A 27,402-nucleotide genomic window follows, 5' to 3' on the forward strand; every position below is an offset into this window, starting at 1 on the left:
TGAGAAATTAGGTACAAAAAATAATGAGCTTTAAGATCTAAAATTATATTTAAAAAATCATTAAAATAATTAATCCAGTGTTTTCACTCTTAAATATTTAATTCATTGACAAAAGTTTTCATCTTTTAAACACTGACGTATATCCTTAAATAATTTACCACCTTTAGAAAATACTCTCTCAACAGTAGCTGAGGAGAGCAGCGTATATATCAAAAGGTAACATTTGTGTTCCATTATATCCAAGGTTAATTGAAATACTAACTTATACCTATAGTTGATAATATTGTAGAGAAAAACGCGTGCAAGGAGGAGGGGGGAAAAAAGACATATGGTATCATTGTTTAAAATACTGATGTGATTATCATCTGCCTGCTTTATTATGATTTTTGAGGGTATAACGAATGTATTTAATAGCAAAATGTTTAATGAAGATATACAACGTATAATTGACTTCGACGTTTTTTATCCGTTACAGTAGATTTGAAAACGTCACACTCCATGAAATTGTAATTCATTATGAACCTTATTCTCAGAATAATAGCTAATGAAACGACAAAGTAGAGTATTTGAAATATATTTGAAACTCAAAGTTTAAAAAAGAAGGCTTTAATTAAATATAATCTACATACTAAAAAATAAACCATTAAACATTTAAGTTAAATATACAAAATTAAACAATTAAAATCATATAACTATTAATAATAATAAATTATAAATACAGAATATTGAAATAATAGATTGATCCAGATAATTTTTTCTTGTTTTAACCTCGGAATTCAGTTAAATATGTCATAACTTTAGGTTGCAATACACAAGCGAGACGTGGAGCTTAATCAAAAAGATAATCACCCCTCTTCTTCATGTGGAAGTTGCTATATACAATTGTGCACAGGATAGATATATCTCTACCGATGAGATCTAACTAACTATTAATAATAAAGTAAATGTCAAAATCATAAAATTAGACAATAAATATACTAATAAAAAAATGTTATAAATAAATTCATCATAAAGATTTAGAGCAAAAGCTAATTATGTAGTAATGTCCGGCGATATTACTCCCTATTAAGAGCATCAAAAAAGATTTTCCCCCGTTATTTAGGTATGCTTATATAACAACATACTATTATCATGATGGATATACACAATTGTTAATTATAATGCAACACCCAATGTAACTACCCTCGTTGTTGTGACCATTTAAACAGTTGTTTTTGCCTTTTATGAGTTTTCTGAACACCATTTCTTGGAGCCCATCAACCATAGCTAAGCCTTTAGTGATAAAAAAGTAATATTTATTGACTATGTAATATTGGAAAACCTAATTATCATACCCAAGTATTAAAGCGAAGTAAGTAGTCTCAGACAAACTAGTTGCAAACCATCCAAAGCTACTACCCCCGTTGTTGTGACCATTTAAGCAGTTGTTTTTGCCCTTTACTGAGTTGTGTATCATAATTCTTGATATGTTTAGCTAAAATAGAATCATATTTTAGGGTTAGATTTAAAAAAAAGCGAATACTTACTGTTAGATAATACAAAATTCAGAGTTCCATTTCGAAATTAGTAAATATTTTATACTTTTTACTGATAACTTGATCGTCATTTGGTGTGGATGACTAAAAACATTTTTATATGTATTTCTATAAATGACATCAGTAACAACATCCTCCATTAATTTAATGATGGTTCCTCGGGAAGGGATATGTTTACCCTTGTATTTCTCCATAAATTTTTTGAACGTAGATGATTAGCAATGGATAAGGTTATATTACATGCAATAACCATCGTTGTGAGATCAAAGTTAAAGTCTGACTTGATGTATTCATCGTCAAATTGATTTTATAGATGAATATCCATACTCTTGTTATGAGATGAGGATAATGAGTGGCGTGTAATTCTAGACAGAGGACTAAAGGCACATTTATATCGACAAATCCGACAAACCATCTGTTTCTCATCCGGTAAGTATTTTCCAAATTCCTGGGCCTCCATTTTCATAAATCCAGACAGAAGGCGACGTTATTTTGGGGATTTTATTCAGTTCTCTATCGACTATCACCATCTCATATTATATTAATATTGAATAATAAAGGCGGGAATGATAACGTTCATGATTCATAGAAGAAGATGTATATTATTTAATCAATGATGCCATAAGTAATTCTTCTTTTCTCCTCGCACGCTTTTCTATTCTTACCAAAATTATCACCCTTAATTATACCACAACGTGTGTACGACTAATGTTTGACTTGCATTCCTTTTAATATTGATGTCATAGTAGATGAGTGGTTGCGTGTTTTGTCTTACCCAGCAGTCGTTACGATACATTAAATTGAAAATTCTAGCAATAGTGACGTCATAGACTATGACTGGTTGCGTGTTTTGTCAAAATCTACCTATCTTGCCTAGTATTTGGTACAATACATCAGGTTGAAAATTCTAGCAAGCCCGATTACGTGATGGTCTAACCTCGTATTTCTAGTAACCTTCATTATATATAATGGCAATTCTGCCAAATATTCAAATATCTTTGAATAACAATTATTAAATTGATAGAATTCACATGCAAATGAGATAAAATTAAGTGCTAATGGGGAATGCTTCCCCTACAGTGTGTCTTGAGGCTAGTTCAAGTAACAGCCATACATTATTTGCAATAGCTTATAATAATTCAAATAATTGGTTTAATTAAAATAAGTGTCCTTCGACAAATAATCGTAAATTTCTATCAATAAAATATTCTTTGAATGTGCGCAACTTGCACATGAAGTAGGGAAAATTAATTGTCACAATAACAGTATACACTCTAATTTTTGCAATCCATCTTGGGTTATTAATATGAAACCAGCGTTTATAGTTTATTCAAATCTTAATATATACTAAAATGCATAATATTTGCATTATGATTTGAGATGGGATGTTTGTAAAAGCACAAGGAGAAGGAGGAGCAAGTCTTATGGCCCTATTGAGCATAAGGATGTTGTGAAAATCAGTTGCCTGCTTTGTTATCATTTTTGAGGCTATAAAATTAATTATTAATCTTGCTCACGATAAAATATAAAGTCAGATAACGAGGAACTCATTGTCACTCATGTGAGAAATTGAGTGTTGATAACTATAACTTTTTTTAGTTAGCTTCTTTTTAATAGACCATGAAATTTAGAATGCCGGGACTTGCTATACAATAGGTCGTTTTCAATGTCCTTATTCAAAAATGTAATGACCCCAAACTTGAATTTTAGTGTCTTATCCTTTCTAATAATATCTTTAATCCTTAGCTTCCAGGGATTTCGGTTCCACTCCTGCAACTTACGATACAGCATTAATCAGAGTAGGGGAAAAAGTCTTTATACAGTAAGATCAGGTCGAATCTTTAATCATAGCCAAGTCCTTTAATATTTTCATCAAATCCTTAGATTTCATATCAACCTCATTTCAAGTTCATAACTATAAGATAGGATCCATGATTTTAAAGCTTTTCTTGAGTCCAGAATATACTAGTTTTGGAGTATAAGTAGAGTCGCAAGATTTAGCTAAGGAGTTCAAGTCTAGAGTCTTTGTATCGTGAGATTTTGTTCAAAATAAAGACACCTCTGCAAATATTGACCATTGTATGTCAATGTGAAATAATACATTTATTTTTCTAAGAACAATTAATAAATCATATGTGTATAAATGAAAACCCCTTTATAGTTTAGAGGGATATTCAAAAAAAGGAAAAATCAAGCTATAAAATAATTTTAGAGTTTGAGCTGCGTGCTTCATCCAATATTCTAGGTACATAGGCTAATATATATAAAATACATGTAATAATATATTTTATCTCGATGCTTTGGCTTCATCCCTCTTCATTATTTTAATCCCAGGATAAAAACAATATAAAAGTTTATAATTCACGCAACTTCTGTAACATATTTGATTCACGAAACCTACGTTTATTAAAAAAAATTATATTCTATTTTTTAATAAATATGCATCTGTATTAAATATCTTAATACGAATTATTTTATGATGCACTAACTAAAAATATTAAGCACACTCGCTAATCCTCTCCTTTCCCTTTATATCCAATTATTTTCTACTAGCACGAACACGCTATCTTAAAGATAGCCAATTAAAAAGATTTTATTTATATTTAGCTTTTTTATGTTAATATTCTAAGCTAAAATGATTTATTATAAACTATAATTATGTAATAGTTAAATTTATTTTCTTAAAACTCCTTGTAAACAACATTTTTTGTTGTTTTCACTCTTTAAATTGCAACATATAACATTACCATGTAAAAATATTGATTTTGGTAAATATATAAATTAATTTTTTTCAAATGTTTGACCTTATTACTTATTTATTGTTATTGCCATTAATAGCTTCCTAGGTTCCTTCGTCAAACATTATGAAGATTGAAGGTACATACTAAGATTTATTAGCTCATTTTCTTCCTAATTCTCTTTTTCAATTCGTAGTTAATATACGTTGTGTTTTTGGATTTTTAATTTGTTTGGGTGAATTTTCAAATCATCGACAAACCATACCTTAAAAAAAACTTAAATACATATGGAATCGAAATGTTTTATGTAAAAAATCAACTCTTTTGCAAAATATTAAACTGGCCCTCCAGAGCCCATGAATCTGGCCTGATCAGAATCAAACATAGCCATGCGTACGTAGCACAAAATTCTGCATAACTTTTATTCAAGTATAAAGACGGTATCTGTCTTGTTTTTTATAAAAATAAATACGTTTTTATCATAAATTATTTTAATTAAATAGGATACTAAGATAAATTTGCTAATCTGCAGATATAGAAACAAACACCTGTTATGATATTATATTGTGATAATTTAGATAAACGCTGCCCGAGACATACAAAAAGTGTATTATTCCCGGGATACGCTATCAAAATTATAGCTCATTTTTCTAATTCAGAAAATGTTTTCTTTGTAAAATATATTTTTTAAAGAGATTATTCAAATCTCAAAACAATTAAAATAATCTGTTTCCTAAAAAAAATTGTTTACTAATTAGACAAAAGTGATTTAAGGTCATCCAAGGCGTTGAATATCAAATATTGTTTTTTTTATTTTGTAAATTAATTATTATCAAATTGATTTTATTTTAATTTTTATTTATTTATACAGAATGTGATCCAAAACTTCCTTTAGTATAATTAAATTACAAAGAGCGAGATTTTTATGGACATCTCAAACCCCATTTGTGAATTGTTTAAAAACTATATTTAACTATATTTTTATTCAATTTGTTCTCCTTACAAGCAATAACAACAGTTTAGACCTGCTTGTGAAAATATTGACCTATCTGACGTACCAATCTGTCATGAAGGCAAATGGGAGTGTATCCAAATTTGGATAAGGGGTGGGGGAGACATTTTTCTCCAAGACACGAAAAACTGCAAAGTCCAGGGATTGGAGACGAGGCCTGAATGAGGGACATATGGAGACGTTGTTAGTAGATAAGTTTTGGTTCTTTTAGGCTATATGGAACTGTATTGGATTTCTTGATACTGTTGACAGTCCGGGTGGAGATTCCAACAGTCTCTGGAGCCTTCGTGTCACAGACTCGTCTTTTTTTTATGTAGCTCCGACATTAACATAGAGACATGGGATAAACATTCAGCTAGTTTAGTTTTATTTGAGATATATTTTTTTGGTTGCGTAATAGAACCTCGTAATCAAAAATAATTAATGCTAAAAGTTTCTATAATTATTCTTATTGGAAAAATTAGGAACGGAGTAACAATTTACAATTATGTAGCAAAAATTTTAGAGACGAAAACTATAAATTTAAACAAACAGATTATCCCCTCTATATCTTCAGCTCCATCTATATTTGAGGGAGATGAAACAAAAACAAAAACTTAAAAAAAAAAGTATAGTTCCGATAACTACTGCTTCTAGTTTCACTACTTGGTAAAAAAATCAATCGTGGTTTGAAGCTACTGCAAGCATTTGGTATGGTTGACTGATTTGTCTAACTACCAAATGATTTAGGGTTTATTTTAGGTTCCTTTTAGAGGGAAGGTTGCGTGATACAATAAAGGCAACGACGTGTTTCATTTACATAAAATTATGTAGATGGAATATTTATAAAATATAAATATATCAAAAAATACGCTTAACGAAAATATGTCACTACTAGACTGCTAAGGGCACAATCTTCATATATAAAATGTAACAAAAAATAGATATTTTGTGATGCCAAAACTTAGATTGATATATATTGTCCAACATGTTCTGGGACTTTATTGTTTTGATGTATATTTTCAATTGGTTTTTTTGTTTTTTCCATATTCTTTATGAATAAATTAATGAAATATCGAAAATATTTTATGTGACCTAGAATTATATCTGTTTTTTTTTTATATAGTAATTGGTCATGTAAGTTAGTTGTTTTGAAGTTATACTAGTCTTTTAGAGGTTCAACTGCTATAATTGATTGAATAGGACCTATTTTAGGAATGTAAGATTCTAGTTTGATCTCCTTATCAAACTGAGTGGTACTACTTTCCTCATTAATACTTCTCGTTTTTAAAACTACAGCCCCAGCCAGTTGATCTTCACGTAGTGATGACAACTTCTGCTGAAGAACATATTTATACACAAAAATCTGTAGTTTTTTATTAGTACAATTACATTGAGCGAAGCCAAAACGAAACATCTTTGATATTGTTGGTGTACTCCACTATCCTTGAAGTGAATTAGACACTCTCCCAAGGTATTATTTGTAGACATTGGATGGGGAGTCATTCATCCCAAAAGTACAATGGATTATGAATCAATTAATTCAGTGAATTTGATTATCCAGCCATGAAGTTTTTTCCATCGACCCTTTTAAAGGTATTAATTGCAGTAATTCCAAAAGAAAAAAAAAAAGAGTTCAGTTCAAAGTTGTCAATATCCACTAATTTACTTAAATAAGATTTCATCTGACTATTTGATCCTTCTACTGCATCTTTATAGTTTTTTTTAATTATTTTTATATTTTATTACAATGGGGAGAGTGTGACCATAGGAAATTTGGTAACCGAAGGCATAGGGAGCCTGAGTCCCAGCTAATTCATATTCAGTGAAGTCGAAGTCAAGGGCAGCATTGCAGTTTGGTAACAGGCACTTAAAACGAAGGCTTTGCTAGAAAATGTTAGATAAAAATAGGGCCGTAGCTATCTTAAGCGCAGGGGGTGTAGTGCCCCGAGTTCCAGGAGTGACTTCGATAGCTAAGATTGCTTAAGACAATGGTTTACAAAGTGAGAGCCATGAGGGGAGGCTAGGGGGAGGGTGCAGGAAGATGGATAACTGAGAATTGCTTTCAGTCCACACATGCTTCATATAAAGGGGGGCTCAGCTAACAATGCCTTAGTTTGGAAAATCCTGGCTTAAGAAATATTATCGTTATGATATTATAGGGCCTGGCAGGCATACTAGCAGACTATTATTACATATTTACTGTTATGTAAACTTTAAGAATTATACTGATTACATTTTAGACAAAGTCTGAAAGTGTTCGTTCTTTATTCAGCTAAAATCTGTTTTATTTTGAAGTGGCAATGTACAAATTTTTTTATGTCAAATATCCTGTTCCAATTTATGAAAAATAAACGTTATTTATGAATAGCAGTCAAATATTAAATTAAAAATGTATAATTCACGCAATATCTGTAATATGATTCACAACAAAACCTACTTTTATTGTATAAAATATTATATATCTGCGAACATACGAAAAATAATTAGTACAAGTAATAAGGAATAAGGAAAATGTTTTCTTGGTAAACCCCATTTTTGAAGGAGATTATTCAATTTTTAATGATATTTTGAATGTAAGATTCAACAACAACAAAAAAACACAGAGATATCTTTAAATAATTGATGTCTGTGTTAAGAGTGGCGTCAAATGTTGTTTTAATCAATAACCTATTGCAGGCAACATTTATATATGGGAGATAAAAAGTATTCGGATATATAGTTTCAGAATTGACTTTTTTTAAATTAATATTATTTAATGTTTTTTATTTACTTATGAAGAGGAGTCTCAATGACAATCTCAATCCATGGATTACCTTAAATGGTATTTTTCCCATCTGTTATGTATTAAAGTGGAACCTATTGTAGCTCGCTGCCAATTTAGGAACACATAGGTTAAGGCGTCATCGCCACACATCATATTGACATTTGACAGACCATAGAGTTCTCCTAATGCTTTATTTAGAGTCCCAGAGCCTATTTTGGTCTTCCCTAGTCGTGACATTGAACCCCAACTTTCATAGTAGGATATAATTTTTGGAATTATATAACAATCTCTGCAAGCGGGTATGTAAAGGATGAGAAAGTAAAAGTTATGCGGGTGGTTTTCCACATTTCAACAGTGTTGTATCTCTTCAATAAACAATGATCATTTTGTTCAAAAGTGGTTGTTGACAACATCTCTCTCAGCCGAACCATTTGACAGAAGGTGATACGGGGGTGATAGAACCATAGGCCCTCCTCCCCGTTGGACTTCCTGCGAAAATCCAATGCGAGAAACCCAATGGAATATCTGTCTCAATGTTGCTATGATCGACGTTTCCTTCATTACTTAAGCCTCGATCCGTTTTGATCCAGAGTCAATTAAGACTAGGATTTTCTTTCCTTTTAGGAGTATATAACCTAGATGAATTCCCTCCCATTTGGACCACTTTATCTTTCTTATTCTTCTCTCTTTCTATTTATATAGAAAAGTATAGATATAAGAAATTAATGAATTAGATACTACAAATTGTCTTACTCTTTTAGTCCGGGGTGGGCACTTGATATTGAGACTTGCAACTCTTTTTGAACTTGAGCTCATATTTTGAAGATATGTGAATAACTTATTAGCAAATATATGAGACAGAATACGTACATACTTGTAAGCAAAGACTTGAGACTCGAATTGGGTCGAAATATGGAAACTCTTTCCTAACTCAAATACCTTGGGGCACCACAATACTCAAAAAATTATCTTAATTCGAGAATATTGTTCAATTCAAAAGGATGGCTCCCAGGAAAAGGTTACATATCTCGTATCTCATTTTGTAAATCGTGGTTTGGATTTTTGTCAGAATATATATTCTTCAGGAGTAGATAATGGCAAGTCAAAGTATGAAATTCCAGATTTTAATTAATTTAAAGAAATAGCTTTAAACTATCGGACCATTTTTTAAGATGTGCAATTCCGGGAAAAGCAGATGTGAAGGTAAATGGGTGATAACTTTTATTCCCTTTAGGGGGGAAAATAACTATTGAATATTCATAATAATGCAACTCAAGATTAAAAATAACCGATTTAACATATTTTTTCACAGAAAATTATATTTTACTCTAGATCCCGTCATTAAAAAAATTCCTTTGTATTATGGTCCCTTAATCAATTAAATCAACTGTACAATAAATATTCAAGGTTTGAATTTTGGAGCTATGTTGGAAATACTGAGTGCTGCATTAAATGTAAACACCTTGAATTTTAAACTTTGACAAGATATAATTTATTAATTAACAGTAGAATTTCAACAAAATTAATTCTATCAGCAGATGTGTGTCTAAACTCTCTTAATCATTAAAGTAGCCGTCCTTATCAACAATGATGTCTTCCAGGTGGCGCCGGAAGGCGTGGCACCCACTGCAGATATAGTCCTCTATCATAGCGTCCTAGGGCTAGTTGATAATGGCTTAGATTTTGGATTACGTACACAGCAGATTTTCTTCTCCACATGCATCCACTCATTTAGGAGAAGTGATGATATGACAGCAATCTAGACGATTCGAATTCGACTTTGATTAATTTTTTGATAAACTTTTTTCTGTTCACTTGTATATGAGTGATTGATTCGTAGGGTAGTATATATATATACAGGGAGCGGGGATCAAATATTCGCCTACTTTAAACCTTGATAACTTGAAGGCAACATTATCAAATAAAAAACCGGTTACCAAATAGGAAAGCTATTCTCGTCAGCTGACGATACGTAGTTCAGTTAGCATCATGCCGTCATCATTTGAGGAGATAAAGAGCTATAAGTGGAACGAGGAGCTTTCGAGGTCCGCCATAGTCATGGCATTGGTTAATAATGGAGGTGAAATCTCCAATTCAACGATTGCTTCAACCTTAGGAGTGAATTTACGGACTGTTCAGCGTATCCGTCAGAAGCTAGAGGACACCTGGGATGTTGATGCCACGATAAAGAGGGCACCTAAGGAGGAGGGCGCCTACAGGAAGGCCAGGGACACCGACTTTGTCGACAAGGTGAAGAAGATGTATGAGGATAACCCTACCAGGTCCATGAAGGCCATGGTGAGGGGTCTGGGCTGCCATGAGAAAACAATAAGGGACTGTCTATCGGAGGATTTAAGGTGCAGGAGCTACAAGATGCAGGTGGGCCATATCTTGACCCAGAAGGCAAAGGACAGCAGGCTGATGAAGTCAACAAAATTGCTCAACAAGCTCAACACCCAAAGTACCCCGGAATGCTGTGGTTTTTCTCTGATGAAAAGAATTTCTGTCAAGATCAGAAGGTCAACAAGCAGAACAACAGGTTGATAGCCACCTGAACCAGCCATGTGAGGAAGGTAATGAAGACCAAGTTCCCTGCAATGGTTATGGTGTTCGGGGTGGTCAGCAGTGAAGGTCATGTTATGCCTCCCCACATGTTTGAAACGGGTTTAAAGGTCAATACAGAGGTCTACCTGAATGTTATGGAGAAGGTAGTTCTGTCCTGGACCCAAGGGGTGGCGGGAGACAGGCCCTGGGTGTGGCAACAGGACTCAGCACCCTGCCATGTGTCTAAAATCTCCATGCAGTGGTTAACCGAGAACTGTTATGACGTCGTAACCAAGCATTTGTGGCCTCCTAACTCTCCCAACCTTAATCCTTTGGACTATTTTGTCTGTGGCTATCTCGAGAGACATACCAACAGACATCCCTATAGCACCAAGGCCAGCCTGATGGACTCCATCAAGGAGGTATTCGGCAACATGGACAATAAGATGGTCAGAAGAGCCTGCAGCCGGTTCAGAGGCCGTATTGAGGCCGTTATTGATGCCGACGGTGATTATATCGAATGAATGGCTACTTTATACCTATATGCTCGTCATAGTTTGGATTTTCAATAAAAAAGTTGAAAAATGTATATTTTGTGTTGTTTTTTGTAGAAAAATATTTTGGGCGACAATTTTATCCCCGCTCCCTGTATATGGCAGCATTGGGTTGTAATTTGGAGGGACATTTAAAAATATTATCTCCTCTGGCATTAGCGAGTAAATTTTATTCTGTGTACAATGTGACACCTATGTGAAGCTACGAAAATAAATATAATATATTACACTTAAGAAATAATAACAGAAAAATAAATTAAATAATTAACGTTCTGCCCAAACCATAAAATAGGGATGTAGGCAGTCAAAGGTCCTCTAACACTTATAGAAAGTTCGATATATTATTTTTATTTTTTTGGATTTAATCTTTTGAAGTTGTAATTTATTGTTTATTCTTTGATTTTAGCAGTAATATACTACAATTGACAAATGTGAAAGACATATTTTATTTCATAATTGATAGTTTATTGGCTTTTTGTATGATTAGAAGCATTTTATAGAACTGAGTTTAATCTAAATTAATAAATAATATATTTTTTTCATAGTGAAATGTTTTTATCAATTGTTACTATTTTGATATTTCATTTCAAAATATAGCTCTGAATCGAAATTATACTTAAAATAGTGATTTTAAAAAGCCTGTATTAGCTAAAATTACACCAATTACAAAAAAAATATTGGTCCTTCTTGTTTTTATGGTTTATATTATAAATGTGGATTTTATTCGATAGGAAAAATTTCTGTTTCATAGTTTTTTGGATTTTTATCGATCTTAAAAATTCCTGTCATTGTTAGAATGCCACAATTTGATTATCACTTATTGCTGTATATTTAGATTAAGAAGTTTTCCTCAATGTCTATTCTTTTATTATTGTCTGGCATTTTCGACTTACACTACTCAAAAATAAATTATGAAGATATGTTCTGGGCAATATTTCACTTTCAGCGTTCCAAATCTATGAAATGCTTCCCTACTTGCTGGAAAAATGAACCATCAGAGTCTTGCTCCAAAATGGAGGCTAAAAGTTTTGTAAAATTGATGTAAGAGATTTATGAAGCTTTCAAAACTATCAACTATCTCAACAGCAAATTTATGAAGACTACTAAAACACTAGAAAAGTTATATTTTTATGTGCATGGTTAAATAAGTATCTTAAGGGCTTGAGAAAATTAGTCTCATTTTTGCTAATAAATTTGAACTTAGTCATGATTCTAATTTGCACTTTTGAATAATGCTCAGTGTTACCCTCAGTCGTAATGAGCACATGCACTATCACTTGTGATAACTTTATACTTAGATATGATCTCCGCAATAGTTTTAACAACTAATGAAAATATTAAAGATGGTTCAGAATTCCTTTTAGTAAATTTTTTTAGACGTTTTAGGTCATATTTTCTACAACAACACTAAACATTTAATTTTTAATAGTGTAGTTCAAAATACAAATAGAGATTTATCAATTCTATGGAAATAGGCTAACATAATTAAGTTTCTCTTATCAAATGCTATACAAAATGTTTCCAGGGGAACCTTTTAAGATGTATTGCTTATAGATATACAAATTAAGGTCAAGGATTTATTAAATCTTGAGAAAATGACTTTTTAGAAGAATATACGAACCATTTGTTGATATTATATATTTGAGTACACTAGTCAAGCAAACTCCCAGCGACTGATATCAAAATAACTTACAAATAAATTGAAAAAAATATTAATATACATTACAAGATCTAAATAATAGGTTGGGGAAAAAGTAATTTCGTTTTTCCACATTTTTTTAACTTTGTATATCTATGTATATCTTGTATATTTTTTCCACAACTGACCATACTATAAGGCGGTGTAAGGATGAGACTACGTACTACAGACAATTATTGAACAGTATTACGTCTGACCAAATCGTCGTGAATTGTCTTGCGTCGAGTATGGAGATCACAAAGGAAGCTCTATTATACATTTTTACTCCCTGAAAGAAATGAACTCGTCGTCAGCAATCAATCATATTTGTACTGTTTGAGGGGTCAATACTCTTTCTGTTTATATTTCAAAATACTGGTTCGAAGAATTCCCCCCCCCCCGCTCAATTTACTGAGAACAACTAAATATTTGAAGCTGACAATCTAACAAAAGCGGCCAGCATGAGTGAATGAGACAAGATAAACATAATCAAGACAAAATGAGGTAGTACATATCTTTGATGACGCTCTAGAAGCTCCGGGAGCTCATATGGAAGGTTTTTATGCATCCACCGTACAGTGCCGACATGGCACTATTATAATTTTTTATACGTACACGAATCGTAATGAGTTATTTTTATACAGAAATAAATATATTAATTAGAATTATATAATATGCATTGAAGACAAAACTATCGAGAAAAGAAAGGCACAAAGTCTAGAATCATCTTCCACTTAGTTTTCTGATGACAAGAAGCACAGCAGTAATAAAAAATTAAGTGTCCAGGTTATCTAATTAAGAAGAAAATGTCTTCAGAATTTCAATGAAGGAGTTGTGGATAGTGGATGATAAATCTTTCTGTTCCTCACATGATCTTCTTCAATCTTGTAATGAAACCCATTAATTCTAATAGAAGTATACTATTATTCCGGAGAACATCTGGACGAATTTATGTGTTTTTGAGCATAGAGGCAATTATTCACAAAGTCAGTAGTCACTATCTTAGACCTTTATGGGAAGGGGCATCTGAACATTGAACGATCCTTCCATTAAAGAAGATGAAAAATCAATTTGAAAATACAAAAAAAAAAAAAAAAAAAAATCGATTAGTATTTTGACAATATTTTATTCTTTTGGGGTTTGGCACAGAAAAATTATACAAATTACAGTAATATTCATAAAAAAGACGGAATCTACATGATTAATTCAAATAGAAACGAGATCCCTTGAACACAACATGAAGAGAGGCTCAGAAGGTGTTTGTCTATAATATCCAAATGGAGCAATATGAACTCTTAAGAAAAATGAAAGGATCCTGATCTCCTAGGGAATTTTTTTAATACACTTATGTTTTACAAAGGTACGCAAAAAAACTTCAGATTCGTTATTATAGGGAGACCTGATTCAGGGGCTCTGGAGGGAAAGCCTAATTTACCCCTAAATAAGTTGATTTTTTTCATTAAATAAAATCGACTCCCTGTATCTAAAAGTTTTTTTAAGCTACGGGTTGTATATTCAAAACTACACCAAAAAAATTTAAAATCCAAAAAACGAATTTGTTGTACCAACAGAACTTATATCAAAATCAAATGTATTAAAATAGGTAATTGGAAGAAGATGAGCAAGTTAATGTTAGTATATATCTTCAATCTTCATAATGGTTGAAGAAGGAACAATACAAGGCTACCAATGGCACTTACAATAAATCCATCACTATGTCAAAAATTCGAATAAATTGTTTTATATTGACTAAAGCCTGTATTTTCACATAGTAACATTATATGTTGCAATTTCATTAGTGCCAAAAGGGGGTGCAGATTATATTATATTTACATCAAATGAAATGAAAACTAGAAAAAATGTTGTATACAACGAGGCATTATACTATCAATTTCCCTAATATTTAATTATAATAGATCGTTTTAGTTTAGAATTTTAATATATACAAACTAAATATAAATAAATCTTTTTAATTTTCATTGGCAATTTTTAACCAAGTAAGACTGAAGTCTGTTCGTGTTTGTATTTTATAATGTAAAATATGTATGTTACAGAAATTAACATAAATAAACATTTTAGGTAAAATTATTTCTCACCCGAAGAACACTTGAGTACATGTTTGTAAATACCAATAATAAAAAAAGGGGAATGAATAAAAACATGATCAAACATGTCATTTGAAGTATAGGGTAAAAAAAATCAAAATATAATGTAAAGAATAGAAGGAGCATAAATAATAAAACATTGAAAAAACAAGTAAAGAGTCTAAAATTCATTATCAAAACAATTACGTTCCAAAAGTGACAAATGATTTAATAATTCCTTTCAAAGTGTTCAAATATTTTGTTCATATTTTGGGGTAGTATCGTATATTTCCGTCCAAATTCTAACAAATTTGGAATCCACTAATAGAATGACGAGTATCGCGCAGCAGCATCTATTTAAGTTATGCACAAGTCTTTATACTCCAGGGAGCTATGCTATTGAATGGCATCGGGCAAGATGACATCCATTTGAACTTAACAAAGGCAATGATGTTGTTAAGAGTATCAAATAGTAGAACTTTTTCTGATAATAAATATAGAGGTTTTTGAATTTTGCTTTGTCTCATACCAAACCCCTTATTACAAAGAAATTATACACTAATGGATGGTTCGTTAATGGATAGAACAACGCGTTCCCGCTTTCATCCAGTGCACTCAATCCAAAACATTGCTGCTGTTGCCAAAAGCGAAAAAACGAGCAAGGAGCTGCCGTTACGGTCAATGGTGAGCGCTATTGGGCTATGTTTGAAGATTTTTTGATTCCCCAAATGGAAAAGGAAGATATCAACGACATTTGGTTCCAACAGGTTGGGTCTACGTGCCACACATCCAACGTTACAGTGGGGCTTTTGCGCACTGTCTTCGACAATCGCATCATAAGCCGAAACGGCAACGTCAACTGGCCACCTCGTAGCTGCGATTTGACTCCGTTGGACTATTTTTTGTGTGAAACCGTCAAGACTAAATGTTACGGCAACATTCCAGAGGTGATTGACGATTTGAAACACGAAATTGGAGTTGCCATTGTAGCTATTGAAGCTCACACAATCGAAAATTTATTGAAAAATTGGGTCGACAGAATGGGCTACTGTAAGGCCAGCGACGGCGGCCATATGAATAAAATGTTGTTTCATTATTAAACGGAATTTTAAGACTTCCAAATAATATCCATCGGCCTTTTTTTTTTTATAGCCATCTCAAAAAGAAAAAGTTTTGTGGGCCACTCTTTAATTGTGTGCAAAAGATAAATAAAATAATTCCTGAAATTGAATGGATGCATGTTCCTGGTATTCAAACCCCAGCAGATATGATGAGTAGAGGATTATCAGCTCAAGAATTCGAGGATACAAAATTATAGAAACAGGGGCCTGATTGGTTGCAATTTTCTTAATGTTATTGGCCGAAGAAATTCTGAATTAATAAAGATATAATAATTAATAATTAAGGTAAAAGAAAAGAACTGCATTGCTTAAGGTTGAAGCAGTTATGAATATTAGGCCTCTTATGTCGTTATTATCAAACGAAACGATACTGTTTTAACAGCCTCAATGCTCCTTAGAGGATTGAACGTTAATGGATTGACTAGTATACCAGCGAAGTCTCATTGACACCTCTTTAGAAGTAGACGGATTCAAGTATAATTATCTTCAAGGACGATCTAAATGGAAAAGAGCATGTCCCAATCTATGTGAAGGTAACAACATAGCTATGATTGTTGATGGGATTCGAGGACTAACGGATTTCCTATTGGAATGGTTATACAAAGTTTAACTCAACTTTCAATGGAAGTTGATAATAGTTTAATGGGCGGATTATCCGTTGTGAAGCTAGACATAAATGTTTTAAAAATGATAAAATGTTTTTAACATTATATTAATATATTTTAACAAATTATTTTCTTTAGAAGTATTTTTAGCCCTTGTTCTATAGTTCTATTTTCTTATAGCGTTAGGTTACTATATTTTCTTTTTCTATTCACACTCTACTATAAGTACATATCTGCTTATGTAACTCTAGTTGAAAATGTACTTATTTTGCCGTGGAACTATTATTCAGTATTTATGTTTTCGTTGTTTGTGATGCTTTGATCTTAAAATTTGAAATATAGATACGCCTACTAACCAAGAAAAAAGAAGAAGAAAGTAAAACGACTAAAAAACTGCAAAACCAAGCCATTATCATGACAACTTTTTAAAGCAACGACTATTTTTATTATCTTGAAAAAATATATTACATACGTTTTATGTGTGGTTTTTTTAAACGCATTTCACTAACCGGCTTATAAATAGGATAATAGCCTACACTAGGTTAAATGTAACTCCTCAAATGTTACAACCATACCAATAGAGGTAGAAGGATCACAACAGTTCAAATACGTGGGATTGAACGGATCTGCTTCTCAGATGTACATATTACTTAGCCTCGTATCAAATAAATGATTAATAATTATTTCCTGTATTCCTTTTGATTTTTTTTGGTTAAAAATGTCAACATTTGAATATGAATACTTTAATAAATAAGGCCTTTGTAGAATCTACTGAGAATTGCTAGTTACTCGGAAATCTATAATTTTTTACATAGAAATGTGAATGACTAATGAAAATGATTTAGGTCCAACCTACAAACATATTCCGTAAAATAAATAAATTACTTATTCATATGTGGAACTTGCATTCTCTGAAAGAGACGTTCAAAGATGTGGGGAAGGGGAGCCTCTAGACTTTGAAAGGAGAGCAACAATAATTAACAATGCATACCGATATTGATCTATCCTGTGTTTGGTTCTTGCTCCATTGTTTGCCTCTTATCACCATTCACTCTGTATTATGATAAAGAGGGGCTCAACGCTTCAACGTGAAAGCCTTCTTCCAGGCTAATAGAAGTATAGAGTATGTCTAAATAATAATATTTTTTCTCTATAAAGAGACTCATTCAAGGGGTTTCATGCAAGGGGTTTAGACTCATTCGTAAATTATGAAAGCTTTTTTATCAGGGATACTACTTCTATTAATACGAAGAGTTCAAGGGAATGGACACATACTCCTCCTGACTGAAGTAGAACAATCCGATGTGGCAGCAATTTTTGATACTTCAATCTCAAAGGCATGGCGTTCCATGAATATCCCTTTCATCATATTCATAATTGACAAAAATACATGTATGTTTTAGATACCAAACATGGAAGTTTCCTGGTTATCCCTTGTTTGGGAGAGAGAGGAAAGCACCTTCAATTCCACATGTAATCTATTGTCCTCCAAAGGAGTATCGGGGATTATTGACACTACTTACGGCTCTTCTTGGAATCGACTTTTGAAGGAGGCCCATAATTTGAAAATTCCATATCTGAAGGTTGATGTTTCTAACTCAAAGCTTCTTTTGGTGAGTGGTTTTTATAAGGTTTTTTTTTTTACATATGTAAATGAATCTAAGATAATCTTCTCATTTAAGCCTGCTATAGAATATTTAAACATTCGAAATGGGGAGGATGCTATACTTCTTTCAAATGCAAATTTGGTTCTTTTTGAAAGTCTTTTTACTTTTCTGGGAAATTCAATGATTAAAATTGTGGTTGCAAATGTGGATGACGAGAATAAAATTAATCAAATCAAATTGATCCGACCTTTGCCTCAGTATTTCATTCTTTATGGGGAGTCAAACTCCATTGTATATATATTCAAGTAAGCCCTTATTCTGCGTGGTTTTTTTTTAATTTGACATTTTATCCATAAAAACAAATAGTACCATTAAAAGTTTATAAAATAAATATGTAATTTTTTTTTTATTACAAGAAGTCTAATTAGTTTTTGAAATGAGGCAATACATTATATATTCATAGTTTGAACGACAACTCTAAATTATAGATGAAAAACAATAAAAGCAAAAACTTCAATTTGCCATTAACCTTTCTCGATAAACATATACATATGTTAATGACATTCTAATTTATAGTCATATGTACATGAATTAATACACTATCCCTTTAGTATTCACTTTTAAGTCCGATAAAAAAAGGACCACAACTTCATAAATATATCTGAATATTAAGTAATCACAAATTTCCTTTTATATTTATTAATATTATTTATAAATTTAGAAAACTGCAAAAGCACAAGTTATTGGAAAAGATGGAGCGATTAATCTTTGTCGTATCGGATAGTCGTCAATCCCAGATCCTTTCTCAAATAGCACCCTTCAATGGAAAAATCGCCTATGTGATTCCGGATCTTAGTTCATGTAAGTGATCATACTTCTTAAATATTAGTGTTAAGATGCAAGGAAAGCTGGGAACAGTTGCCACGTAAGCAAGCAATACGTGGACTCGAGAGATGGTCTTAGAAATACATAAAAATTTTTATATTTTCAATATTAGGTAAAAAAATTATGATAACAAACATGTAGAAAAAGTTTTTTTCCAAAAACTTTTTCCACTTAATATGTCCACCTCCCTTATCAAGCACAGCATTTGCACGTCACCTGAAGACTATGCAGGAGTTGATGACAAACTTTTCTGACAAATTGTCCCAAACAGCTACTATGGAGGACTTCAGTGAGTTCACATTTAGGTGTGACGTCCTGTTGTTTTCCTTCTCCAAAGTGTCCCATATAGAAAAGTCCAGTGGGTTCAAATCTGGCGAGGAAGGGGCCATATCTCTTTGGACCAGAATCGAGTCATGCTATCTACTCAGAACTTTTGACACTTGCCGGACGTGATAAGAGGGTGCCGTCTTGAGTCCATACCTAGTTACCCTTTGGGTAGTTGGTCTTCAGCCATGGCAAAATTGTTGACCTAATTACCTTATAGTAGACCTCCTGGCCAATTTTCTATACAGCCTTGTAAAAGATCGGAGACAATTGCAGTTGTGGAATTGATCGACTGTGAAAATATTCTTGTCTGAGAAATTTTTCAACATCGGCCATTATCCTTGTTCATTGTGAGGATTTTCCTGCACCTCTTGAGCCTCCTGGCTTTCATTCCTTCTATCAAAAGGTGGCATGGGGTCCATGTGAAATAAACTAACCAACGGGTTTCTATTTATAGTTCTCCTAATGATCCAAGGAGCCACATAGAAGTCGTTGGCTTCTTTTGAATAGTTTAACCAATTATTAGATTTGTCTACGTGCAGTTTCTTTTACATAGTCAGTACTTTAAGAAATATGGTACCAAATAATTCTCTTTTCTACTAATGACAAAAATAATTGTTCAGTGATGTATAACCATAAACATAGTTTTGAACATGATAAGGGCTTTCTTATATATTAATTATGGCTCCAACTTAATCAACATAGAGTTTTCTTTAATTATGAAACAAACGGAACATTTTATAGAGTCACTCTTTGCAAATGGGAGAGTTAAAAAGTCAGTTAATGTTTTAATCATAGCTATTATTGGAAAATTTGTTCTTTAAAAAAATAAATATCTGTGAGCTAGAAAAAATATTAATTGATTATTCTACTTAGCCGCCTTTCTCGGACACTACATCCTTGATCCTGCGGTGTGCCGCTTTGTAAATGACACAAATATCTTTTTAGGTGATTTTATCTCATGTTGTCATCATTGCTCGGGCGACATCCTTTCACAGTCTAGTCGATTTGGGTTTTGTAGGCCTTCTGGACGATGAAGATCCAGATCACTGTGGGTTGGGTGCAGAAATGAATCTTTTTCCTTAAATCACGTCACATTCAAGTATCTTCTGCCTTGTCGGCTCAAAGAGCACCTGCCTCTTCTGAAACTTGTAGACATGCATGTTGACATCAAATTGTACCAGCCTCTGCGTGGTTTTCCATTGAACCCTTTGGTCCTTGCTCATCTGAAAAATGCTGCAGTACGCAATTATATGGATCTTCTCCCTGATACACTTGACGATCTCTAGGGTCCTGATTGTTCTTAGTTTGTGGCTTGATCTCAAATATATCGGTATTCCGATCACCCTTAAGGGTCCTCAAGAGCGTTGATTTATTCTCCAGCAACCTTCTCCCAATCTTGCGGATTAAGAAACCCTGATTTGACAAATGAAACCATATTCTTTTTTGTTAAAATTGTGTCTGCTATTTTGCGATTAATTGCTTTATAGACTTGAAATTATCTCTAAAAGTGTGAATAAATACAAAATCAGCTAATGTAAAACAAAATTTTGTGGATCCCTCGTCATATATATATACAGGGTGTTTATTATCAAGTGTTACACATTTTATTATTTTCAATTTTTCAAGAGTATTATGTTCAAGAGGCTTATGAATGATGAAAAGACCTTCGTTTTTTAATAAATTTTTAATAACCAATATTATAATTTATACAGTATCGAATAAAATACTACGTAGGATTTTCATATTCTGAAATATATGTACATTAATTATTTTTAAAAATTGTTGGGAAATAATATGATCAAAGAAAAGGTTCCATGATACAAAAAAGTTAGGTACATAAGAAAAATAAAGTACCATATGAGCCAAAGTTGTACAAAAATAATAATTAATATAAGACATTACCTGATTTCTTTTTTACCATTGTAAATGTTCATAAGTAGAGTAGGTATGTCTGGTGTTGCCTGACTCATTAAAAAATTAAAAAAAAATTTGCACCTCTTTTTTAAAAGGAAATTTTAGAGAAGAAAAGTGTCGACCCTTAAACTGTCGTTCGCTCAATCCTTTGTCTTTTTCTCAATTATTTTTATTTTCTCCTTTAAACCTTAGAATCTCATTAAAGAAAATATGTAAAGATACATACAACCAGAAAGATTCTTAAAATTTTAAAAACTTTATTTTTTTGTTTTATTTGAAGAAGTTGCTTGTCAGTCAAACAAATTGTTTTTAGAAAAAGGATATTTTAAGGACCCCATGGCTTTGAAGACTAAAAATAGTGCAACAACAACTTGTTACTTTAGCCTTAAAAATTTATAAAAAAAATTTAAGTAAAGTCCATTCATTAGTTTGCATAGACACACAAACAAACTTACACAGATATTCAGGTAAATATTTTGCCTTGTATTGAAAAATTAGTGAGGAAAAAATACGATACTTCCAAGATTTTTCTTATGATATAAAATTACAATACTAACTTTGTTTACTGTCAATGTTCAATCTTTTTTAAGAGTAATTATATTACTCTTAAAATACGTAGAATAGTTTTATTAACGTCATAAACTCCGTCATAATTGAAGAAAACGCTATCTGGGTGGCTCAAAATTGATATTTTTGAAACAGAAAATAAAGAAATTCCGAATGAATCCCAATAAAACTTTATCAAACAACTTTATGAATTAATAAATGTCTAACAATTGCATTAAATACTACTTGATGCAAATATTACACAGTTTTGTTACTCTACACAAAGTAATATGCATAAAAAATGGCTAAATTTGTACAATTTTTATTTTAAAGACGATGAAAAAATGTTTTTATTGAGAATGTAATTGTTAATTTATTTTCTAATCTTTTGAAATTTGATTGTATAACAATGAAATAATATATTTTCAACAACTCATCAAATTTGGGTAGAAAGTAGGGCTTAAGTCCATTGTGTGTCCCGCCTTGGCATGCTCCAATAGTCCATTCTTTTCCTTAATATTAATGAAAAGCATTAAAGAGTACAACTAGGCGTGGCTGATGTATTCAACAAAAGTAAAACTATATAAAGGACGTGTCGGTCAATAATAAATATATGCGTGTTAAATAAACTACAATCTTCTTCACAACTGATGTATCATTATCCTACATTGCTGGAAGCGGAGTGAACCTGAAATATCCTCTGAAGACTGGAGGAGAAATCTCAAAATCTCTAACAATGTATTTACATTCTACAGCTATCAAAATGGAAGAACTTTGGCTCTTAAATAAGTTGTTGGAACGGACAGGGTGGTGGAGGATCGTATTCAGCAGCATATTCAACGCCCGTATTCATTTGAAAACTAATATCGACTGCGTCCAACCTCTTATTATCAGAATTAATGAAGTGAATGCAAGTCAAATGCCCGTACACATTAAAAAACTTATGGAAGAAGAGATGTTATATGGCCGAAAACTGCTGTCAGTCTATAAATGGAATAAGTGGCATAGCACCCCTGAATTTTAACAAAAAGGACTAAGAATAAGACTGTCTTAGAACCTCCCACTATCATAATTAATTAAGCATACAAAAGATGAAAGGAGCTGGACTGAAATCACAATTGATTATCTGATAAATAAAGGTAAAACAGAATATATTAAGGGTTCCTTACCCTAAGAGAAGGGGCATTGAAATGCAGCCTATTATTGTTCCGCTTTCCTTCATTTATAAGAGGTTACCTTATACCTTTTATGGCATGCAAATATTATTTTAAAGGTCTTTTATACCCTATAAGTTAATATATAACTTATTTTTGTAACATTTGTTTCAAAATTATCAAAGAATTAATAATGATTAATTCGCTTACCGCAAAACCATCATTCGATATGCTAAAACTGGAACATTTTATCCCAATTTGAAGAATCTCCAAAACTTAACATTTGGGAGTTATAACAGCTACTGGTATCTACTGTGTCCCAGGAAGAAAATATTACAAATTGTCGAAAACTGTTAACTTTTATGTGGCAGCTAGGAAGTGGAATAAAGAGTGGATTGTTAAACATTATCAAGAAAAACAACGAAGATCTGAATAAATTTTTGGAGAACTCAAAGAAAATTGGGATACACCAAATCCAAAAAAAAGACGAAAAGGATGACTCTGATGATTCAAGGTATCAGAATATAAGGCAAAACTACTCTCAATATTTTTTAAAATATGTATTATTTGTCTATAGTTATTTTCTTTGTATACTGGGTGCTGCTAAAAACTCTTTACACTTCGTTTTTACTACATAAATCAAGAAATTTGTGAATGCGGTAAAATTTTTCTGGTCAAATACGAAGCATAAACAAAAAAACTAGATCTTCCTATGTGAAGCCGGGAAAATGTCATCTGAACGTGACCAACTAATTTTAGAGGAACTGGCAAGAAACTAACAGAGGATAAGTAGTTACCATGGGTCAAAACTAACTACCCAGACACGAACGTGGTGTTCCAGTGGGATGGTGCGCTTGCACACACGTCTCAAAAGGTCCAGAAGTGGTTGGTGGACATCTTGCCTTTCTAGCCAAAGAAAATGTGCCCCCTGCTCACCAGATGCCAAAACATTGGAATTCAATTTTCGAGTGCATGTTGAGTGCAGTGCATCACTGTCATTGACCTAAATATCAACAACCTCAAGGAAACTTCAATTTGTACTGGGATACCATGTCTGAGGACTATATCTGCAATGGGGGCAAGACCTTCCGTGTCTGCTTGGAAGCAATCATTGCAGCCGAGGGGGCTTCATCAATTATTTGGGTAGCCAAGAAATCCTATTAGTTATTTTTAACTAATTGACATACCCTATTACAACTGGTTACTCAAATACATCTTAATAAAGTTCTAGATTGAAAGTGTGAAGATTTTTAGGGCCCACCCGGGATTATAAATATCCCCCCCCCCCTACTTAAAGCTTTTTATTTTTCAATGATTAATAAATATTTCTTTTGACAAGAAAAAGAGAGGGTTTGGATCTTGAGCATAAAGTAGTAAATATTAAAAAGAAAGAAAAAAAGGCAAAAACATGTAAACAAAAAAAAAAAAAAAAATTAAATTATAATTGTTTTCTTTACAGTTACAGTGATTCATTTAAAGATTTGTTGAATACATCAGTTTTGCTTGTAGAGTATATAAGTAGTATTGATTGAAGGGGAGAACAGTTATATGTAGATTGAGATTGTCTAAACTACCTATGTGTGTGATTTGAGACATTCTCTAATGTGTTACCTCATGAAACTAGAAACTTTTGCATTCTAAAAGAGCCTTCAAAAAGTGCCCCTGAGTCCCCATATACCATTGCTACAAAATAGGTCTCCAAAGCGTTTGTCTTTGCTTGATCACCCCTTTAAATCGTGTTTAAGAAAAAAATATATAAAAGCTTTGATTTCTTGAATTTTTTTATAAGACATAGGAATGAAAATATTTCACCATTAAAACCGATTCAGAGGGCAAAAGAATGAGTATACAAACATTGATTTTGTAGAGACACATAAAGGTCCATTCTAGTATGTACACTCGTATACTTATAAATTGCAAAGATTATGTTAATTGATTCACACAGAAATATTTTTCTTTCCAATAGTTCCTACCTATGAAGAAAACAAGGATTTTCGTTATATCTTAATATCCGCTATGGGGGAATATCTTCAAAAGACAATCAAAACGGATTTACCAATACTTCAACAGATCTGTTCATTCCTTGATATGAATGGAAATGAAAACGAGAGTAATAATCTTTCGAATCTTATTGATCCTTCCTTGTTCGAATCTTCTTCCTCCAACTCTTTGCCTGTTTTTTCCTACAAGGACAATTTTTTATCTTATTCAGTGGGATCTCAAATTGTGTTGAAAAGTATGAATAGTTCTATTGGAGTAGGCGAGATTCAAATGCAGAAAGGATTGGTTTGGAAGGACACAACGGACTTGGTGACTCTAAAGAGAAGTTTTAAAATTGGGGTCATTATATCTCCTCCTTGGTTATTCTTTTTAAAAGACATGAACGGAAATTTTGTCAAAGTATGAATGTGTTGATTCATTTACAATTTTTAAAAAAAAACCTTGCTTTTTGCAGGACCCCAAGACTGGGGAAAAAGTATTGAGGGGATATTTGCTGGAGCTTATTCAAAAATTTTCAGAGAGTATGAACTTTGAGTACGAATTGATTTTTTCAGAAAGCTATGGCCGATAGTAAGTCTAATTAAATACATTTAGAATTTACAGTCTAAATAATTCATTGGCAAGTATTTAAATTCCTTATTTGATTGAAGTGATCCAACCAATGGGACATGGGATGGCCTCGTTAGCTTCTTAACCAATGGGAATGTAGATATGGTCATTTCAGATCTAACAACGACCCTGGAACGTGAGGAAGTAATTGACTTTGTTTCTCCTTATTTCTATCAAAGCGGATTTGCCATTATTTTTCGAAATCCTGTTCCAAAGCGATCTCTTTTTAAGTTTATGGAAGTTTTAAAAAGTGAGGTTTGGCTCTCTATTCTAGGTGCTCTTATTCTAACAGCGTTCCTCCTTTGGTTCCTTGAAAAATATTCTCCCTTTTCTGCTCGAAACAATTTAGACAAATACAATAAACCTGTACGAATATTTGATCTGAAGGAATCCTTCTGGTTTGCAACAACTTCATTTACACCGCAAGGAGGAGGTTAAGATTTGGCTGATTATGTAGTTTATGCTTATAAAAACTTCATTTTTCTATTTACTTAGGCGACTCGCCAAAAAGTATATCAGGGCGAATTCTGACATCCGCTTATTGGCTCTTTGTCGTTTTAATCCTTGCAACTTTTACGGCGAATCTAGCAGCTTTTTTAACTGTTGAGAGAATGAGAACATCAATCAAAAATTTGGACGAACTGGTACAGCAGTCAAAAATTAATTTTTCTGTTGTAGGGAACACCATTACCCATGAATATTTTATGAATTTGGCCAAGGCTGAGAATGATCTTTATGATGCATGGAAGGACATTTCCTTGAAAAATAAGAATAATCGTTATTCCCGCGTCTGGAACTATCCAGTCAAGGAGAAATTTCAGTTACTCCTTAAGTCAATTGAGGAAGCTGGTACAGCTAGTAGCATGGATGAAGGATTTGAAAGGGTTCTAAATGATGAGAATGGACTTTTTGCATTTATTCATGATGTGAACAACGTAAGTATTTCTCTCTTTCTGAATTTATAAAATACTAATTATCCGTCTATACCTACTCATCTAGGTCCGTTATCGATTCTATACCAATTGCAGTTACTCTTCCATGAGTGAGACCTTTGGTGAACAACCCCTAGCAATAGCTGTTCATCAAGGAAGTACTTTACTACGAGAGCTCTCGGAGGCTTCACTTCTTCTTCAAAAGGATAATTTTTTCGATTCTCTCGAAAACAAATATTGGAACTCCTCCATGAGAAATCAGTGTGAGCCTGAGGATGACTCTGAAGGGATCACATTACGATCCTTGGGAGGTGTTTTCATATGTACTGTGATTGGAATCATCATTTCCATCATTGTTCTGGTATTCGAAATAATTGACAAGCGACGGAAGGAGCAAAATGCTATCCATAATATTCCGATACAAGTCAAAGAGTATCTAAAGGAGACTCATATAAAGGCTGTTAAAGTCCCACCAAAGATCCAATACTAATTTATTTTGTCAGATGCGAATATTTCTTCAAAATCATTATCTAGTATTCTCAGTTTTTTGATTTTTTGTTTCTTTGTTTCTATACCACATAATTTTACTCTCAGGAGTTATGAATCATTCAATTTTAAATGTAGTAGATTTCAAATATACAAAAGTTCATTTGTCCACGCTGTGATTGATGATTGTATATAATATTCACACGGATATTATAACAATAATAATGTAACACTTTTGATAGGTAAAAAATATAATCTTATACTCATATATGTAGTCTATGTGTATATAATTTGAAAACAGTTGTCAAATCGCATGAGATAAGA

At 32.4% G+C, this 27,402-nt stretch overlaps 1 protein-coding gene and 1 long non-coding RNA gene across 2 annotated transcripts; one reads left to right on the forward strand and one right to left on the reverse strand.

Moving 5' to 3' along the window:
- Nucleotides 1-558: 558 nt before the first annotated feature.
- Nucleotides 559-2,189, reverse strand: LOC139906563 (uncharacterized). Its single transcript, XR_011782185.1, has 2 exons — nt 1,335-2,189; nt 559-1,272 (listed from the first exon to the last, which is right to left on the reverse strand). It is a non-coding gene; the product is annotated as an uncharacterized lncRNA (long non-coding RNA).
- A 15,478-nt stretch (nt 2,190-17,667) lies between these two features.
- LOC121126396 (ionotropic receptor 25a) lies at nt 17,668-27,346 on the forward strand. The gene is made up of 9 exons (XM_040721723.2): nt 17,668-17,954; nt 18,021-18,230; nt 18,300-18,529; nt 18,946-19,085; nt 25,017-25,450; nt 25,506-25,621; nt 25,702-26,093; nt 26,156-26,595; nt 26,660-27,346. The coding sequence occupies exons 1-9, from the start codon at nt 17,826-17,828 to the stop codon at nt 27,080-27,082; spliced, it is 2,514 nt and encodes an 837-aa protein (XP_040577657.1). The 5' UTR covers nt 17,668-17,825; the 3' UTR covers nt 27,083-27,346.
- The last annotated feature ends 56 nt before the right edge of the window (nt 27,347-27,402 follow it).

The sequence above is a fragment of the Lepeophtheirus salmonis genome, chromosome 11 (assembly GCF_016086655.4).
Source record: "Lepeophtheirus salmonis chromosome 11, UVic_Lsal_1.4, whole genome shotgun sequence".
Taxonomy (NCBI): Eukaryota; Metazoa; Arthropoda; class Copepoda; order Siphonostomatoida; family Caligidae; genus Lepeophtheirus; species Lepeophtheirus salmonis.